General features: G+C 41.3%; 1 protein-coding gene across 1 annotated transcript in view; it reads left to right on the top strand.

Moving 5' to 3' along the window:
- Positions 1–492: 492 nt before the first annotated feature.
- Positions 493–20612, top strand: part of CHMP5 (charged multivesicular body protein 5) — a 61694-nt gene continuing 41574 nt past the window's right edge. The window contains exons 1-3 of the mRNA XM_069219548.1: positions 493–694; positions 7384–7488; positions 13076–13122. Coding sequence (XP_069075649.1) covers positions 626–694; positions 7384–7488; positions 13076–13122 — 221 coding nt within the window. The 5' untranslated portion in view covers positions 493–625. The remainder of the gene's footprint in view (positions 695–7383; positions 7489–13075; positions 13123–20612) is intronic.

The following is a 20612-nucleotide window of genomic DNA, read 5'->3' as shown; positions in this document are numbered from 1 at the left end:
CACGACCACGAATGCAGCTCTAGTGTAAATCTAGACAGCATAACATGGTAAAGCATGCCTGCGTTTGCTCTCGCAATTGTTACCTTACGGTATTCCTGTTTTTCCTATGTGTAACCTATTGAAAGGAAGATAGTTTCTGCAAGTAGACACGCTTCAACGATGAAACAGGTGAAAATCAAGTCGCCGAAGAGATTTGTCAAGTTGATTAAATATGGCTATACATATGTCAAAATAAACCGCAATGTTAATTTAAATCGTCTCACGGTTAAGCATATTTTATAATAAAGTTGAAAATTCTAGTAGTGCTTATGTATGTTAGCTAAAGTTGTTAGTTTAAATTACAGTTTCGAAAAAGCACGAACTGTTCAAGTTTAATTAAGTAGAGTTCCTTCAGCCGTGTAATGTTTCAAGATGGCCACTCAGTTTTCCACAGCCCTGCATGACGTCTATCTTTGCTACTCTTCCTGGAAGATTCCGAGTCCTGATTGGGCGTCGGGATGGGCTGTCAGTGCAGCTGATCGTCCCTGGGTTGCGTTGTGATCTTGAGTGCGGTTCTGGAGCAGTATCAGCGGCGGCGCTGCGTCCATTGTCCCCGTAACCACAGGATTGCGAGATCAGAGGAGCCATGAACCGCATTTTCGGCAAGTCCAAGCCCAAGGCCCCGCCGCCTAACCTGACTGACTGCATCGGCAATGTGAGTTCGTATAAGCGGCTGCCACTAACTTTGTCTAGGGGGTTGTTACTACCGAACAGCGGATACAGTACAATTTATAGAGGGCAGCTGTGTGGCAGTAAGGAGCAGCCAATTCAAGATGCGTGACATGGGAGCTGAACTTGCTCTCTAGTTTCTCCCTTTCTAAGTATTGCTGCTCTATAGTATTGGTTCTCCGGGCGTCAGCCATTATTTTTCAACACCTGGATGGGCGTTTTTACGGCCGGTGAAGAAACACCGCAGTTCCTATGGAAGTGGCGCTATCGTTGCCCAGAACACCGCTCAATCTCCTCCAAGAACGTGAATTAGCACCGCGAACTTCTAGCGCCTCTTGAGAGTTCTAATGTTATCTAATGTCCCACTCCAAATGGTCTTTCAAAACAACACAGTGTACGTACGCTAATGGTCGCACCAAACTCTGCTGTCACCCTCCCCAGGCTGCACATAGCATTCGACAACGCCTGGCTTTACTACATCTATATCACTCATTATTCACCCTTGCGCAGCTTTCGCTCTTCTCGCTGCTGACCTATCCGCGAACTTGTATTTGTATATATTGGATGGTTTAGGTTATACACTTTGTTTTACAGTGGACTCCTGAAGCATAGACCTTATTACTTTTATGACGCTACACACTTATACTTTTAGTTATTCGTGATAGTGCCGGGGCTGCTTCCTTGAGGAATATGGTTTTGGTTTGTGAGGGTGGCGATCCCACGGTTTCGGTAGCTACAGTCGCTTAGTGTTTTACTTCCTGGTGTCCTTTGTGTTGTATCTTAGTGGCTGGGCCTGGTAGGGGGCTGGCCATACAGACGTGACAACAGCTGTCACTGGCACCGCCCCAAAGGACTGGGTATCAAGCCTCTGCTCTCTCAGCCGAGTGGGCGGGCAGCTGTAGCTTAGGAGTCAAATGTGATTTTTGAGCAAATGGGGCTATGGACTCCCGGCCTCTCGGACAATTTAGCTGCGCTGCCGTATGCAAACTGATTTTATGCAGGGTGTGATTCACACCAGAAACAATCTTTTTCTAATCCTTTGTGAGTTGATTGCACAAGTAGTTTGAATAGCTCCTGCCTTAAATCATTTTGCGAAGTGCTAACAATTTCTGTTTCCGTGTCCTCGTTTCACAGCTGTTATACTATGTGTTCCAGTTGTTAACGCTGTCAACATCGGTTCTTTCTTCTGCTTGTCACGGTTACTGATGATTTTAAGTCTACCCTCCTAGCAGAAATTAGACCGACCCTATCAGTGTCCATCATTTATTGGTAATATATGTTGTCTTTGAGTTCAGTTGAGAAAAAAGCTGAAAGTGATGTTAATAAAACTGTAACCGAGCATTGCTCATTCATTTTGTACTACAGTTTCAGCCCGTCTCATACCTGGCCGTTCTCTTGTCAGTGTAGTTTATGCCACATGACGAGAGTCAAGAATGCTCAGAATTTATGCGGGAGGCACTTTCATCAACTGTGATAGTCTGTTATGCAAAATGGTAAAAACATGTTAAATCATTTAATGGACTGTGTACATTGGTCATTCTGCCTGATTAATCCTTTCAAATTGCTACTTGTCTTGTCATTTTGGTGAATGTCCGCCAAAGGGTTTACTTTTGGTGCTCCTAAATTACATCAGAGCTTGTCTTATGGTCAATTTGGGACCTAAATTGAAGTGTGCACACAGTATTTCAGCAGTGCTGCAGGGAAACATATGTCTGCTTCTGACTAGTGGGAACATTTCCCAAACACCTGCCAGGCTGGAGCAAACGTGCCTTTCCTGCCTTGCTTTCCTGCCTGAAGGAGTCAGATCCCACCCAGATAGGCATACCCTTGTCAGTTACAGTATGTGAGAAGTACAACCTGCCAGTCAAAAAAGCACATACTGGAACGTATTGTGAAATCAATAATCAGGACACGAGTTATGCCAGAGAGTTAAACACATGAAGAGTAAACTTAACAGTAACTGGCAGCTCATGCAATTTTATGCACTTGATCATATCCAGAAATCACAAAGAGACAGCAGTTGGGAGCAAATCTTCCTACTGGAGTCTAGATACATCTTTGGATTAACATAGAGGACCCCTTGGGGACTGATTCAAGATGAGGAGCTATATGTACACCTTGGTTAAGATTTGAGTGTCTGGTGTTTATCGTAAAATGTGATAGAGGAACCTCTATAGTTTGTTTGGCATTTCAATCTTCGTAGCACCGAGTGCCAATATGAATGAAACTGAGAATGAGGTTAGAAAATCGAGCATGATTGTATATCATAAACATTTATGGGTGTAATAAATCACAGTTATACTCCAGTTCCTAAGATTATGGGTGAAAGTAAGAATTTTGCAACTTCAAAATTGTGAATATCTTTAAAAGCGGACTTTGTATATCATTATGAATTAAACTAATGAGACATCAAATATTTTTATTTTCTATAGTCTGCAGCGAAAGTGGTCTGTATGACTTCACATCTAGTAGATTTCTGTTCATCTTCAGTCAAACTCCCAGCAAGGATTTCCTGGTAGTTAACTGCAGTAGGCCAGTATCATAACCTCAGTGTACATCTTAACCAATTTAGGTATCCATTTAGCCTTGTATATAAAACATTTAAAAGGAAGCCCATCCAGATTGATAATCTTGCGTGATGCCATCTAGTATTATGTCTCTCCAGTTTCCTTAACGGACAACAGTAAGTCCAGTTCCTCCAACTGTTCGCATGATAGTGCAGTCAGTGGGATAGAATACAGATACTCTGAGTCTTTAGTAAAATTTACTGGGCAGGCAAACAGTACAACCCACTATAGTCCTGAGAACCGAATTTTGCTCCAATTGCAAACATATAATCTCTCTGACTCAACCCATGTAGAGCATAGCAGGTTTTGCTTAACAACCTATCCAAATAACCAAGGCAGCAATCTATCAAAACTGTCATCCTCATGGTGACATTGGACCATATATGAGAGATCCACTCTTTTCAATCTGTTAACACAATCCACATACCTCAAACAGGCTACAGCTAGCACATCTTTTGGCAGTCGCCACTTAGACACTCAGTCATCGGCCTTCAGCTCAACCTCACTAACTTCTCTATTCGGTTTATTTGACCTCCACAGGCTGTTTTGATGCACACACCCCTCATCATCACTTTAATGGCATCCCAGTCATCAGCAGCAATTGAAGTAATCCCTCAGTCGTTTAAAAAAAAAAAAAAGGTGCTCGGCCACATTTAGCTATGTCGATTTGTAAACTGCATTAATCACCCATGAGTGTATCCAGACTTGAGAAGGTATGTTGGCATGTGGTCCTCGTATAGTTATTGGAAGAGCCAAGTCTTCAGCTTTTTGTGGAACTCCAGAAGTCAGGAGATGTCTCTGATGTGTAGTGGGTGGGTTCCATGTTTTGGGTGTGATGTAGAACAAGACACTTCCTGCTCTGATTTTGTGAATGTGGGGTCAGATGGGGTGATGGTGCGAGAGAGTGGGGCTGAGTGAAGGAGTCCAGCAGGTTGGTGAATATGTATGCAGCTGTTCAGGTATGCTGGCCCACTCTTTGTGCAAGGCTTTGTATGAGTGTGAGAAGTTTGTATTGGCTTCGCTTGTGGATAGGGGAACCAGTGGAGCTCTCTGCAGTGGGGTGAGATGTGGGTGGGATGTGGGAAGTTCAGTATGAGTGTTGCAGCGGCGTTCTCGATGGTCTGAAGTCTGTATAGGTGCTGCTTGGAGATTCCAGCGTAGAGTGCGTTGCCGTAGTCGAGTTTGCTTGTGAAGAGTGCTTGAGTGATGGTGTGCCTAGTATTCTGTGGCAGCCATTGGAACTCTTTCATAATATACGTAGAATGTGGAAGCATGCATCACTCACTGTGTTGACTTATCCCATCATGTTGAACTTGTCATCCAGGATGAACCCCAGATTTCTGGTCTGGTTGGTGGGTGTTGGTCTTAGCTCTCTTGGGCATCAGGTGGCATCCCATGGGGATGTCCTGTCCCCGAAGACCAGTACTTCAGTCTTGTTGGGGCTAAGCTTCAAGCAGTTGGTTCTCATCTATTCTGCTACCATGGTCATGCAGTTGGTGAAGTTGGCCCTGGTAGTGATTGTCTTGTCCATCAGGGAGATAATGAGTTGGGTGACATTGGCATAGATGAGTGTGATACCTTGGGAGTGGATGATGTTGGCAAGCGAGTCATGTAGACATTGAACAGAGTAGGGCTGACAGATAATCTCTGGGGGACTTCATAGATCAGGCTCTTGGTCTCCAATGTGAGGGGTTGCAGCCTGTCTTTTTGGGTTCTTCCCATGAGGAATGAGCAGATCCAATTGAATACAGGTCATTAGGTGCCGAGCTCGTGGAGTCTTCTAATGAGTGTGTTGTGGGAGACCATGTTGAATGCAGCATAAAGCACCAGCAGGATGAGCCCACTGTTCTGCTTGGTCCCAGATGGTTCGGTTGATGAGTGCTGTTTCTTTTAGGAATTCTGTTTCAGTGTTGCCCAGTAGGTGCTGTTGTTCTAGGTGGGTTGTGAGGTGCTTGTTGCTGGCCTTCTCTATAATTTTGGCTGGATATGGGAACAGGGAGATAAGGTGGAAGTTGCTCAGATGGCTCGGTCGACTGCTTGAGGAGGGCGTTGACTGCTGCATGCTTCTCGTCTTCCGAGAATGTTGAAAATACAATATAGGTGTTGATATGGGTGAGGACAGTGGTGATGGGTGATGCTCCAAGGTTGGGGGCACGTTTCTGTAGGGGTGACTGAATGGATGGTCTGTTTGATTGTTGATGAGTTTTCTCTGTTGAGAGATTTCAGTTTGATAAGGTGGCCCTCTTTGTTGATGATGGGCAGGCTTGTAATGAGATTGCTGTTGTATGGTTGGTGTTTGAAGCTGCTGTAGATGTTTACCAATTTCTGTGGAAGATGTTTGATAGGTTGTTGTAGAGTACTTGGGAGTGGTCGGCGCATGTGAGCGGTAGAGTGGAGTTGAACTTGATGCTGTCCCTGGTGATGAAAGTGGGCAGTCGTATGAAAAACTTAATCATGTAGCACCTGTGGTTGCAAACACCAAAGCAGTATCCTCAAAATATTCTGCCCTCTAGGTGTACTCGTACAAGTCTGTGATCCGAACACGGGCTAGATACATGGATCCATGTCCAACCTCCTGATTCCACCCATGCACAATAGCATATCTAACTTCGAGTAGAGAGCATCAGGGAGAGTAATAGGAGTATTCACACGCCATGGAGTGACGTTCCCTTCAGATTTCTACCAAATTTCAAGGTTTAACTCAGGAGGAAAATTATACAACATTAATTCACTATATGCACCATGGGATGGGGAAATAATCTTTTCAGATTACAGTTTTACAAGAAGTTATAATCTTCCCAGACCCCACTGTACTGCTCATAGCAAACCAATAGGAGTCCGAGAATCGAGAAACTGGGCCTGTCCTGCAGTAGGGGCATATATGTTTACTGTAGTCAATGGAACCAGTGTTCCATAGATCGGGAAATATTGATTATCCATATCTATGTAGTCTGAACTGTATCAAAAGGAACTGCAGGGGCCTCCCCCACTAGCATACCCCAGGGTAATGAGGATTAATACTTATGGCAGAGCCCGTCCAAGTCTGCCTGCAGAAGCTGGGTCTCCTGTGTGCCCCTCAATGCTTTAAGCATGAGTGAATCTTGTCTCTGTTGGACATTGAAAACAGTCCTCTCATATGCCAACCCAAACATTTGTATGAGTCAAATATGCTCCGGGAGCCTATATGAGTGAGTTGGTAATGTAGTGTGGCACATAGTTGAGCAACTGGAGGCCTCAGAAACAAGAACACATAAACTAGAGCACTGTTAGAAGATATTCATATTCTTTCCATTGATTATAGTACGTTATTTATTGCTTGCATCATAGCTGAATGGCTTTCTTGGCTTATACGACTCAGCAGGAGCAGATTTTCTTGGCATACATTTGCCAGTAGGTAGGGAAAACTAGCCCACGCTTTTTTTGTGTGGATTGGAGTAAACGTATTGTGAGTGATTTCGAGAACTGGCGAGTGTCTACACAGGGAGTAGGTAGCTTACTACTATTGATATGGGTCCACAGGATCTACCACTAGAGTGTCCCTACAAATATATTGACATGTATATGCCCAGTCCCTCTCACGTATGACCAAATATGCAGGAAGTGGCGTTTGATGCCTAAACCCAATCCTGCAGTTGACGGGAAGCAAGTAAGGCTGCATTAATGAGTTTGAAATATGAATCAATTTTGTATGGCTATATTGGTCTAAGGTTGGGATTTTGGTGGTGCTAGGATGCACATCTTATGACTTTACATATTACTTCACTCATGATATGTTAAATGATATTATTGATGACATCACTTATTAAGTTTAAAGAACAATATTGTTTAAATTACTAATGAGTACTCTGGACCCCGAAGGTAATTTGGGAGGTTGGAAGCGGTGCGTGGTAGGTGCTCAAGTTATAGTTAATCAACTAAACTATAACTAGTATGTTCCAGTAGATTTGAGGTTTTTAATATTAATTCTTGTCTCATTTCAACACATAACAATAACGTCGCTTTAAAGTTAGTTATTTTGAGTTCAGTGCATGTATATAAGTATGTTTAACGCACTGTAGTTGCTGGAATTTCATGTTTGTATTTACTCCTGTCTTTGTTCTGGCCAAAGGTGGATAGCAGAGCAGAGTCAATTGACAAGAAAATCTCTCGACTTGATGCAGAACTGGTTAAGTATAAGGATCAAATGAAAAAGATGAGAGAGGGTCCAGCCAAGGTGAGAATTTGTGTCCTTGAGATACTCCTGAATCGAGTTGTCTTTTAAAAGACTGTGGTTCATACAGATGAGATAACATCACAACCTGTTTCCTGGTTATTTGAAATGTCTGTGAGTTTTTCTACCTGTTTTAGTGCATGGGCGCAAGGGTGAGGCCACTTGCTGGAGGCAGATTTACTTCCTGAAATAATGTTTGTAATGTAAAATCATCAGACCTGTTTGACGGGATGATGCAGTGACTTTGAAAGCAGGGAATTGGTAACATCCATTTTGATACCCTGAAACATGAAGTTTATTCACAAAATGTATTAAAGAATGCTGGGACGGTGAAAAAAAAAGTTGGAGGAATGCACACTATCTGTAGAGTACATTACACTCACATACCATGTCTAGAATCATAAGAAACGATTATAAAACATTTGTTTTGTTTTCCTTACTGAGCATGTCATCTTTGGTTATTGTACATAGAATGTTGTAGATTTGCTGTCATGGGACACTTCAACACCCCATGTGTAATGCTATTAGATGTTAAATTGGAAAAGTTTAGTGAATCCACTGGGACCCTTCTTTACCACATGTTTTTCAAACTATAAACTTCATGTTGCCCCACACATTCCCTTCCTACTCTTTGACAATTTGGTTCCTCACCTGTTCTTCTGTTGTGCTGCTTGCAAACAAGAGTAAAATAAATCGTTGTCCCTCAGTTAGCTTATTCCTTAACTTAATGTTTTTCAAACATTCCTTAACTGTCGAGAGAATTTCAAGCTTTTAAAAAACAACAACTTTTTTTTGTCTTTTATCATCATTGTGGGTAGACGTTTTGCTTAAGCCCCTATGATACTGATATTACACAGTACAATGTTTCAGTGGGTCTCCCTCATTCGCAGGTCTGCTTCATGCATGCAGACATGACCACATTCAAATTCAAAACATAATTCTAAATCACAGAGGGTTTTTCGATTATTATCAGATTATAATCTCCTTGATATAAAGTGACGTAAGTGAATGTGATTACGCAGTGCTCATAGCTGAAGCTGTTGTAAACCTTTGCGAAGTGATACACAATATATATACATAGAGGGGTGACCCTTATTTGCACAGATATCAAGTTCCACCATAACTGTTTCTTATGGATCTAAGTATCTTTAGCCAAAAATCCCTGATTTTCTTTATATGTTTAATTCAGTCCAAAATTGATAAGGGTCTCACCAAGACGAAAAATGTTGCACCCATCACATACACCTAACAGAATAAAGAAAGGCCATTCAGTGTCATAGCTTCTTATTCTCAAGTGTGCCAACCCTTATTGATCGGGGTAGAAAAGGACATAATTCAACGTTTGTATTCAAAACACAGTGTGGAAGAGGTGTGGTCTGTTCTAAACCATAGATTATTGCTCACCGGGTATCAGCCACAAGACAACAATAACAACAAGAACATGTAAATAAGCCCTATTATGTCAAAGTTATGCTATGCTAAACCCTAACTGCCACACGTCATCTCGGAGAATACCCGCCCAGTGAGGAACTACGAGGATGTATCAGCATGTTTACACGGTGCCCGACTACAGTGTGTGTCAGTGACTGCCAGGCTAATTTACCAGTAGAGAGCACCAGTTTTCCACCAATTGTAATTTAATACAAGGATCCTCCATATAGTCCAATCAATGTAATGGGATCCATAGTGGCAATCCATGTGTATTATGAAAAACAGGCCAATCCTGTGCATGGACAAGAAATGCATATTCCATAATTCCTGATAATCAATCTTAAAATATCTCTCAATATGCTCCTGCTGTAAAATATGGCTATGAAACATGGACTAGGCCAAGAGATCTCACATAGATGGGACCTCTTGGCTTTGCCATAGTCTGTTTTAAAATGACTAAAGGAAAATACAGCAAACCAAGGAAAGGCAACAATTTATTAAATGCCCTGCATACGTGCTTGATGAATTTGTTGTACTTTCGAAATCCTATTTTCTGTGAATAAAGTTGCTTGTGGGAATTTCAATGTTAAGTATAAATATTACTTTTAAAAAAAAAAAAATTTTTTTTTTGTTGGCGGGGGCTCCCCCGTCATAATTTTAGGCTGCTTGATCAATCTCCACCAGTTTTGACAGGGTGAACACAAGTTTTATTTGTACTGTGTTTTTCGAGAGTTTTAGGGCATTTGGTAAAGAGAAATAGGTTGCACCAAGCTCTTAAAAATATAAAAAAATGGTTTTCCTATCCAGTGTTTTGTCATTAGGCATTACACAATATGATCAACATTTGCAACTTTCTGCTGTACGTAGAAACAGAATAGAAAGGGCGTATATATATATTTTTTATGTCTGTGGTGAAGTTTGTTGCAAAAGCACCTTTATGCAGTTATGGTTCCGGTTGGAAATGGGCTGAGTTACAATGTTGGGGTGTGGAGAATGTTGAGCTTTCATTTGCAGACATTCATACAATGCAGTACTACGACACAAATGGTAGCTCGCAGTTACACTGCAGTTCATTAATATTTAGGTTCAAAAGGTAGAATTAAAAAAGTTCTAATTGAAAAGATTGATGAACTTAACAGAAAACCCACTAACTCTGCCTTTGCTGATTTTGTTCCTTATTGCACACTAGCGACTGTAAACATTTCCACCAGTACCAGAAACTTTGCTGAATGGGATCCTACTTGCTTGGGTTGTTTGTTTGGCTTAATACATTTGGGAGACTCTCTCCTTATTCTGGCCCCATTTTATTTTTAGGGGATGACACATTTGTATTGTATTACATGTTAGAACTAGTACGCTACAGAAGGTTGGACCAGGGCTAAAGTAGTGACCAGAGTCTGTACATCTCTATTTCTTTCCAACGTATTAGACCTTTTGTAGGAGTTTAATGATAAAACCTTAGACCTAATGCATATGAAATATTCATGGATATAATGAGCAATTAAACGAAACTATTGCCAACGAATAAGTAAAAAAACTTCAAAGAATTACTTAACCTAAAATAGATTATTCTAAAAAATATACAAAGTATGCCCAGCAAAAAAGGCATCAAGACATTCCAAACAGAAAAAAAACTTTACATAACATGTAATGTTGCGTTTCTAATTTATCTTGAAATGACTTGAATTGCCAACAGTCTTACAACACCATCATAGTTAACTAAGCATGAAAAGTCATATCTTAGAAAGGCTGACTTATAAGTGAAAAAAGGGAATCAAGACAGAGAATAGCTATCAAAAGTGTTGTTGGTTGCAGCATAGCAAAAGTACGGTTTGGGTATCGCTCATTCACCCATTGTTGATAATTTTGGACCAATACACAACTCTGATAAGTAATGACTTAAAGCAAAGAGCACTTTGTTTAAATAATAGAATGGCTGGTAATACAGTATCCACTCTGGAAATCATAATTCAGAAAATAGCTTTGATCTGAAAATTATGATTGGGTTACATGACACAGCAACATCTGTACTACACAAACCACTCCTCCAGTTTCTTGAAGATCTCCCTTGGTGCATGAAATGTGAACAAAACATTAAAGAATTCAACATCATAGTGAATAGTAAGAGTATGACCAATTCTCTTGACGCAAAACGTAACATGACATGTACTTCAATATTTACAGGAGGATGAGCAAATGCAATGCCGTGTTTGATCCCAAAATTAGCAAAAACACACAGTGGGTCATTATGACTGTGGTGGATGGATAAGCCCGCCCGCCAAAGCCCTGACGGGCAGGTTGCTATCACTGCAGCCACTTTCCTGCAGGCCCCATTAAGAGTTTCTTGCTGGGTCAGTGGGAGGAAACCATGCTTCTGCTCGCTGACCCAGCGGGAAATGCACAACAGCATTGTCTCCGGCTCATAATAGAGCTGGCAGCAATGCTGTTGTGCGTAGGGTGACCAGTACCCATCGCAAAGTTCACTGGCTGAAAAGCAGACAGTGAACATTGCAACTGGGCATCCCGTATCCGCCAGCCTTTACATTGCGGGGCTACCGCCATGTAATCACTGGCGGAGAAGGGACTTCGTAATCCCCAGGGCAGCCCAGGCGGATTAGCACCACCAGCATCTCCTGTGGAGGAAAACTGGCGGTGCTGGTGGTCTGCCCGTGGCACAACGAACACAGTCGTAATTCAGTAATAAGGCACACAGTGTTTTCTTCACCAAATTAAAAGTTATGTTTTTAATAAATAGGAAAAGTAATCACGTGTGGATTGTGAAATATAGAATGGTCGGCAGAGTAGCCTTTAAGTAGTAGCATACTAGTATATGTGTACTTAAAAACACTGCAGAGACCACTTGTCATTTATAGAGTTGACTCAGTTTTTTTCATGTATTCTATCCTTTGAAAGCAACCACACTCTTTCTTTCTTTTCTCTCTACATTTGGTTTATAAAATGAATGCTAATTTTTTTCTACATCATGTTGTGAATTAAAATGTATTTTGGCTGGACCTCTGCACTTCGGTGAACCTAAAATAAAAGTCCTACAATTACATGAAAATCCGTCTGCAGTATTACTTGCTAGGTTTTAACAGAACAAGAAATTAAGTTACCAAAAGGCAATGAGTACAGTGTAAAACATTTATCTTCCAGAAACCAAACCTTTTACTGTGTAAACAATCAAAATGTCCTCCCCAGTAGTAATGACCACTGGACATAATACAAAAAACATACCATCGATATTTCAAGCTAATTCCAGCCAAATATTCAACATGCTAATGAGCTCTCTGCACTTTACTTTTGCTGCAATCCGTTTTTAAAATTTTATTTTTTAAGAATTTCACTTGCAAATCATTATTAATAGAGCAAACAAAAATAAGCATTGTAACCTTTCTAATTTCACTTTACATTTGCATTACTATTCTTCTGCACGTTTCTTGGGCCAATACCTTACAAAGCCTGCTTATGTGAATGGAACAGTGACAAAGGGAGTTTTTGGTGTATAGAACCGTAGCTTTAACCTCTTTCTGACAAGCTGTTATGTCTCGCTTTGTGTTATTCTTCCAACAAGTTTCTCAAGGTTCATTTAACCATCCCCTGTTTTAGTCCCCATGATTTCCACATTATGTGATAGATTGTTTTCTTAATTCCTGTTTTCCACTCTGATTTCATGATCCCTCTCTGCACTTTTGTCCATTTTGTCCCCCTCTATAACTCACTGAATAATCATCTAAGGCACTGGACACTACTTTGCGCACAATGTTCATCTTGGGTATCCTTTGATGATTGTGCTCCAAAGCTTATGTTTTGATTTCTCTCTAGTTGCACTGTGCCCTGACACTGTTGTATTCCATGTATACTACTTTAATAAATTACAAGCATTCTTTCATCTCATATCTGTACTTTTATATGTCCACCTGATATATTCTTTTGATGACCTTGCTCTTAAAAATTCTGTTTCTTTTTTTTGTCTCTTAGTACAGTACCTAATATTGAAAGCAGCCGTGTTACTTTTTCTATGTATTTTTCTGTTACGTTTTTCTTTATTGCTATATAGCTGTGTAATGGCCTGTAAGACTGTTTGTGCAACAATAACTGTGAAAATAAGTAAAAGTACAAATTAAATATGAAAGTTAATTCTAATATTTTTTTCCAGAATATGGTAAAGCAAAAAGCACTGAGAGTGTTGAAGCAGAAGCGAATGTAAGTAGACATTATATTGATTTATTTATTATTATTTATTTTTATAAGAACAAGCATAGCATATCCACTAGACTCTCTGTGAAAGTAGGTCTACAAATTAGAAACAGCCGCAGATGTAAACAGGTTACAATATATTTGCATCTGTACCATACATAGGTAGGGAAAATGCCTTACTGTGTAGAGGTAGTTAACCGTTTCGCTGCCAGGCCTTTTCCCCCTCAGGTGGCAGGCCTTTGTTGGCTATTTGGAGCAGTTCGCGTTTTTATCCACATAAGTTACCCATGGCGAATTTGCGTCCTTTTTTCCCAACATTCTAGGGATTCTAGAGGTACCTAGAGTTTGTGGGTTCTCCTGAAGAAGACCAAGAAATTAGGCAAAATTCAGCAAAAATGTGTTTTTAAAAAAAATGGGAAGAAAGGGCTGCGGATGAAGGCTTGTGGTCTTTCCCCTGAAAATGGCATCAACAAAGGGTTTGCGGTGCTAAAATCACCAGCTTCCCAGGTTTCAGGAACAGGCTGACTTGAATCAGAAAACCAAATTCTTCAACACAATTTTGGCGTTTTACTGGGTCATACCCCATTTGTACTATTTTTTGTGCTTTTAGCCTCCTTCCAGTTAGTGACAGAAATGGGTGTGAAACCAATGCTGGATCCCAGAAAGCTAAACGTTTCTGAAAAGTAGACAACATTCTGAATTCAGCAAGGGGTCATTTGTGTAGATCCTACAAGGTTTTCCTACATAAAATAGCAGCCTAAATAAATATTGAAATTGAGGTGAAAAAACCCAGCCATTTTTACTGCAATGTCAGATTTTTTTAAAGCAATATACTAGTACGTCTGCTAGACTCTTCTGGTTGAGGGGATATATAGGGCTTGTAGGTTCATCAAGAACCCTAGGTACCCAGAGCCAATAAATGAGCTGCACCTTGCAATGGGTTTTCATTTTATACCGGGTATACAGCAATTCATTTGGTGAAATATAAAGAGTGAAACATAGGTATCAAGAAAACATTTGGATTTCCAAAAAGGGCACGAGATAAGGTGTTGAGAGCAGTGGTTGTTTGCACATCTCTGAATTCTGGGGTCCCCATACTAGTATGTAAATTACAGGGCATTTCTCAAATAGACGTCTTTTTTTACACACTGTCTTACATTTGGAAGGAAAAAATGTAGAGAAACACAATGGGCAATAACACTTGTTCTGCTATTCTGTGTTCCCCCAAGTTTCCTGATAAAAGTGGTACCTCACTTGCGTAGGAAGACCTAATGCCCGCGACAGGAAACGCAACGTGGACACATTACATTTTCCCAGACCTGTTTTTTAGAAAGTGCCTAGCTGTGGATTTTGGCCTCTAGCTCAGCCGGCACCTAGGAAAACCTACCAAACCTGTGCATTTTTTTAAAACCTAGACACCTAGGGAAATCCAGGTTGGGGTGACTTGTGGGGCTCTCACCAGGTTCTGCTACCCAGAATCCTTTGCAAACCTCAAAATGTGGCCCATAAAACGCTTTTTCCTCACATTTCAGTGACAGATAGTTCTGGAATCTGAGAGGAGCCACAAATTTCCTTCCACCTAGCGTTTCCCCCAAGTCTCCAGATAAAAATGGTGCCTCACTTTTGTGGGTAGGCCTAGCGCCCGTGACAGGAAATGCCCCAAAACAGAACATGGACACATCACATTTTCCCAAAGAAAACAGAGCTGTTTTTTGCAAAGTGCCAAGCTGTGGATTTTTGCCTCTAGCTCAGCCGGCACCTAGGGAAACCTACCAAACCTGTGCTTTTTTGAAAACTAGACACCTAGGGGAATCCAGGTGGGGGTGACTTGTGGGGCTCTCAGCAGGTTCTGTTACCCAGAATCCTTTGCAAACCTCAAAATGTGGCCCGAAAAACACTTTTTCCTCACATTTTGGGGACAGATAGTTCTGGAATCTGAGAGGAGGCACAAATTTCCTTCCACCCAGCGTTCCCCCCAAGTCTCCCGATAAAAATGGTACCTCACTTGTGTGGGTAGGCCTAGTGCCCGCAAAAGGAAATGCCCCAAACACTGTGTGGACACATCAAAGTTATCAGATACTAAACTACCTGTTTTTGCCGGGGGTGATGCATTTTTGGTCCTGGACTCAGGATCCATATAGGGAAACCTACCAAACCCAAACATTTCTGAAATCTAGACACCTGGGGGAATCCAGGGAGGTGTTACTTGTGTGGATCCCTCAATGTTTTCTTACCCAGAATCCTCAGCAAACCTCAAATTTAGCTAAAACAGATCACATTTTCCCCACATTTCTGTGTGGGATCATCGCACCGGGACACATTTCCTACCACCCAACGTTCCCATCGGTGTCCCGGTAAAAATGATACCTCACTTGTGTAGGTGGGCCGAGTGCCTGTGACAGGGAAGAGCCGAAAACATGTTGAAATTGAGGGGGAACAAAAGCAGGTCCAATAGGGCAGTTTGAAAAAAAAAACATTTTAGGCTGACAAGTGGGGCAGAATTTTTATCGGTATAGATGAGACAGTGCTGGGTGGTCCGAATTTTGTGGATTCCTGCAGATTCCGTAAGGTTCCATCACAAAAAATTTGGGAAAAATGTGTGATTACCAGCAAAGTTGGAGGTTTGCAGGGCATTGTGGGTAAAAAAAATGGTGTGGGTTGCATTTGAAGCACACCACCCTGGAAGCACCCAGATGTTTAGTTTTCAGATGTGTCTAGGTTTTGTGGATTTTTCTACATGGCAGCGTCCCAAAGTCCAAAAAGGGCAGCCCTCACCATTCCAAGTGGGACGTTTTTGAGAGTTAGCCAAGCTCTTATGGTCCAAATGTAAAACCAATACCCAAAATAATCAAATGTCTTCTCACTTGCTGTGGGATAAGATGTTTTAGTGTGCAGGGGTAGAGCTGAAAGACTGTTACCCCCTTCAGTTGGGGTGGGGGGGCAAACCAGGCCCATACTGGTTGGTAGCCATCACCCCACTATTAGGTATTTTTTTTTTTTTTTAAATTCCCTGGCATCTATTAGACTTTCCCCCTGGGGGAACAACTTTGGCCCCACGCTCTAATTTTGAAAAACAAATCTTCCCTGGTTTCTGGTGGGCTTTCTGCCACCCCCCCCCCCCCCCCCCTAGGGGGCAGATGGGCACCCCAAAATACGCCGATATGGCCAACAGTAATGTGCCCCCATAGGGAGCAACCGGTGACCAAGGGGCGGACACACACACACACTCACACACTCTCTCTCTCTCTCTCTCTCTCTCTCTCTCTCTCTCTCTCTCTCTCTCTCTCTCTCTCTCTCTCTCTCTCTCTCTCTCTCTCTCCTCTCTCTCTCTCCTCTCTCTCTCTCCCTCCCCTCCCCTCCCCTGGTGGGGAAGATTGGCCTAATAGAAATAGGCAAATCTGCCTAAGGGGGCAGAGAAGGCCTAAAATAAATTTGCCCCCCAGGGAAATGACACTTTCCTAAGGGGTCGCTCCCCTCACATAAAATTGACAAAAAGATCCCTGGTGTCTAGTGGTTCAGATAGGTCTAATAAAAATAGGCCGATCCCCAAGGGGAGCGGAAATGGCCTAGATACAATGCCCCACCCCCCCAGGAGCAAACCGTGCCTAAGGGGTTGCGTCCCACATATAAAAAAATTAAACAAAAAAATATATATCCCTGGTGTCTAGGGCTTTCCGCCCTCCCTGGGGGCAGATCAGCCTAATTATAATAGGCTGATCTGCCACCAAGGTGGGCAGAGATGGCCTAAAATAAATGTTCCCTCCTGGGGAGCGGCCCTTGCCCAAGGGGCCGCTCCCCTTATGCTTAAATATAAAAAAAAAAAAAAATCCTGGTGCCTCTAGTGGGCATTTCTGCTGCTCGATCGCTTTGCGATCAGGCAGCAGAAATGCTTGCAGAGACAGGAAAGGAAAGGTCTTTCCTTTCCTTTCTTTCCTCTGCCTGCCCCCTCCTCCCTAGCGGAAAAGAAATGCTTAGCATTTCTCTTCTGCCTTGCGCTGGAAGCATGCTTCCAACGCGATGGGAGGTGACCTCTGATGAGGTCAGTACGCGATCACATACTTACGTCATGAGACGTCACTGGGGGGGAATTGGGGGGTCAGGGGTGGAAGGGGAAACTATTCCCCTTCCATCCCTGATTGGGGTGTGTGGGCCGGGTGCAGGATGAACTGGGCTCGTCATCGGCACACAGCAACCATTGCCGAGCCCAGCTCGTCCCAGGCACCCAAGGGGTTAAAATCAATTATAATATATGCAACAAGCAAGAGAACACTCGTGTATCATTATTGAGGAGCAGGTTGGAGAAAGGTTAAAATTTGACAAAGCAAATCATTTTTTTATAAAGTAAAATGTGGTAAGACCTATGGTTTCTTACTTACTGTTGAAAGTGTGTAATGACAGATGGTTATAGGATATCTTAAGAAATGTAATTAAACAACTAATAACGCTGTAAGATGGTCTTTTGTAACAGTAAAGGGTGGGCTTGTTGAGTGTTCTTATCTTTACTTCTCTAAAGAAAGATCAGAGATATTTTTTAAAAATATAATAATTCAGGCAATAAAAAGATGATGTGTTCAAATTATTTTTTCTTATCTTTACATAGACCAAGTCTTTGGTGTTTAGGTAAATTCTTCGTAGCACCCTTCAATTGTAAAATCTAAATATAAAGAAGTGTTCATTCTCAAGTAACCCTTCTTTGTCTTTAGAGTCACGGTAAGCAAGCCTCATTATAATATGTGCATCTTGGGTAAATGGTGAGTTTAATATATTAATGACTTTGCTAGAGCATTCAGATAGTTACCTTCTTGCATTTTGCCCTTCGTCTCTTTACGATGTGGCTTGTTTATAAAGCAAGGTGTCTAGTGAGGGCAGCTGATATATTTGTTCTCGTACGAATTATTGCAATCACTGATGTAAGTGACGAAAGCATTGTTAGATGAAGTTAAGCATGTAAGGGCAGGAGGACATGTAGTGTAATGGCCATTCTGACATTATAACTGAAGAACCAGGTTCGAGTCCCGGCCTTGGCTCAATATACTGTGTTCTTGAACAAATCACATTTTCGACCTGTGTTAAACAAAAATAAATAAAAGTCCCAAATCAAGCAGAGTCTGCACTGTAGTGTAGTATAGATGATCTTGGCTTGAATAATCACTATATGTTCTTAATAAGTAAGTTGTTAAGTTAATAAGAAGTTTTAATTTAAAAATGGGACCGATCGTGAGTTTGCAGCTGTGACAGTTGAATCGTTCGGTCTGCCGACACTCCCCCACTATTTTCTGAAAAATGTATTTTTATTGCATTAGTAATGTCACTGTTTTGCTGCTGAATTAGCAACGTGCTCTTGCCAAGCTAAATTCTTGGAAATGTTGTCTATTTCCATATAACCTGCTTAGAGGATCCACCAAAGGCCACAGTTTACATTTTTGTGAGAGTCACAATTATTGTAACCGCCCAAAATATTTTACAAAATAATGAAACTCTGGAGTTTTGGAAGCATGTGTAGTCATTCTGGGAGCATTTGTATTGCAGCCATTCTAACCAGGTGGTCAGTGTTTTTCTCATGAACTTCAGATTTAAGCTGCGAAGACTGATTACTTGCACACAGAAAGACTTACTTTGTAGTCTTGGCAGCAGACTTGGACCATTTTATGTAGAAACCTATATCATCCAGGTTACGTTCATTGAGCCAGAGCCGCATGAGTTAAACTCATTCCCCCAAATATTTGTGAGTTTGTAAGAAGGTTTCTGTGTTACAGAGAGTTTTCAGTGAAGCCTCTCTCTGCATTGCGTGATAAAATGAAACCCCTACATCTACCTGTGCAATAAATAATGGATCTGAAATGGACTACTCTGCCATTTTCACCACAGAGTAAGAGGATGTTAATCCTACAATCATTGCTTTCCTTCAGAAATCTCAGTCATAGGTGCAAAACTGGTGCTGTGAAAAAAAGGATAAAATATCATTGTGCAAACGTTTTTGCTCAGAACTCAGAAGTATTGACACCTGTGCGTTAAGGCGAAGTCAAGGTCCCCTCTTCCCATATCTCCATGGAAAAGGCTCCAGCTTTGAATGCCTCCATTGAAAGATGTTTCTATGCGAAAGGACCTTTCTTTCTACAAAAGTATGACCCCATCAGATCCTCTCTGATTAATATAGATGCTTTCCTTGAACATTTCAAACGTTTTAAGGTTCGTCTGTCCTGATGGATCAATTGTAAAAAGGTAACCCTAGACCAACACCTGAAACTTGCATTTTAGCATGTCGTGCAAATGGGATCCTGTAGTAATTTTCCCCTAGCCTCATCAATACTCACTGGTAATAAAAACAAAAAAAAAAAAAAAAAAAAGCTCTTGCAGGGAGTATATTGCAAACATAACAGGAGGAACACATTTTGTTTCTGTCAAGCAGCATCTATACCTGATAGACTTACCAAAGGAAATCTCCTGTTCTGTCAGACCTGTTTTACCTGAATGTTGTCTAAGCCTTTTAATGGAATGTCCTTAGACACCAAAAAAGTATTTGATTCTTTACAATGGCCATTTATGTTCAGCTCTTGAAAAAATTAACTTCGGCCCATGGTATATGGGAGGAATGACTTTGCTTTATATCAGACCATTGGGGAGATGCAATGTCAAAGGGCTAATGTTTCACATCTTCCACTTCGAAAGGGATACAAGATGGGGGTGTCTTCTCAGTCTTCTGTTATGGATGGTGTCCTTCGAACTGGTGATCTGTTGTCTCTGAGGAATTCTTCAATCAGAGTGTATTTGTTGAGGAGAGTGGGCTAATAGAATACAGCTGCATTATGATGATATTCTGTTATATGTGGCAGATCCTGATAATTCGATTCCTAGCTTATACAGGGAGTGCAGAATTATTAGGCAAGTTGTATTTTTGAGGATTAATTTTATTATTGAACAACAACCATGTTCTCAATGAACCCAAAAAACTCATTAATATCAAAGCTGAATATTTTTGGAAGTAGTTTTTAGTTTGTTTTTAGTTTTAGCTATGTTAGGGGGATATCTGTGTGTGCAGGTGACTATTACTGTGCATAATTATTAGGCAACTTAACAAAAAAAAATATATACCCATTTCAATTATTTATTATTACCAGTGAAACCAATATAACATCTCAACATTCACAAATATACATTTCTGACATTCAAAAACAAAACAAAAACAAATCAGTGACCAATATAGCCACCTTTCTTTGCAAGGACACTCAAAAGCCTGCCATCCATGGATTCTGTCAGTGTTTTGATCTGTTCACCATCAACATTGCGTGCAGCAGCAACCACAGCCTCCCAGACACTGTTCAGAGAGGTGTACTGTTTTCCCTCCTTGTAAATCTCACATTTGATGATGGACCACAGGTTCTCAATGGGGTTCAGATCAGGTGAACAAGGAGGCCATGTCATTAGATTTCCTTCTTTTATACCCTTTCTTGCCAGCCACGCTGTGGAGTACTTGGACGCGTGTGATGGAGCATTGT

Source organism: Pleurodeles waltl, chromosome 2_2, assembly GCF_031143425.1.
Source record: "Pleurodeles waltl isolate 20211129_DDA chromosome 2_2, aPleWal1.hap1.20221129, whole genome shotgun sequence".
NCBI classification, from domain to species: Eukaryota; Metazoa; Chordata; class Amphibia; order Caudata; family Salamandridae; genus Pleurodeles; species Pleurodeles waltl.
This window is presented reverse-complemented; position numbering and strand designations above follow the sequence as displayed.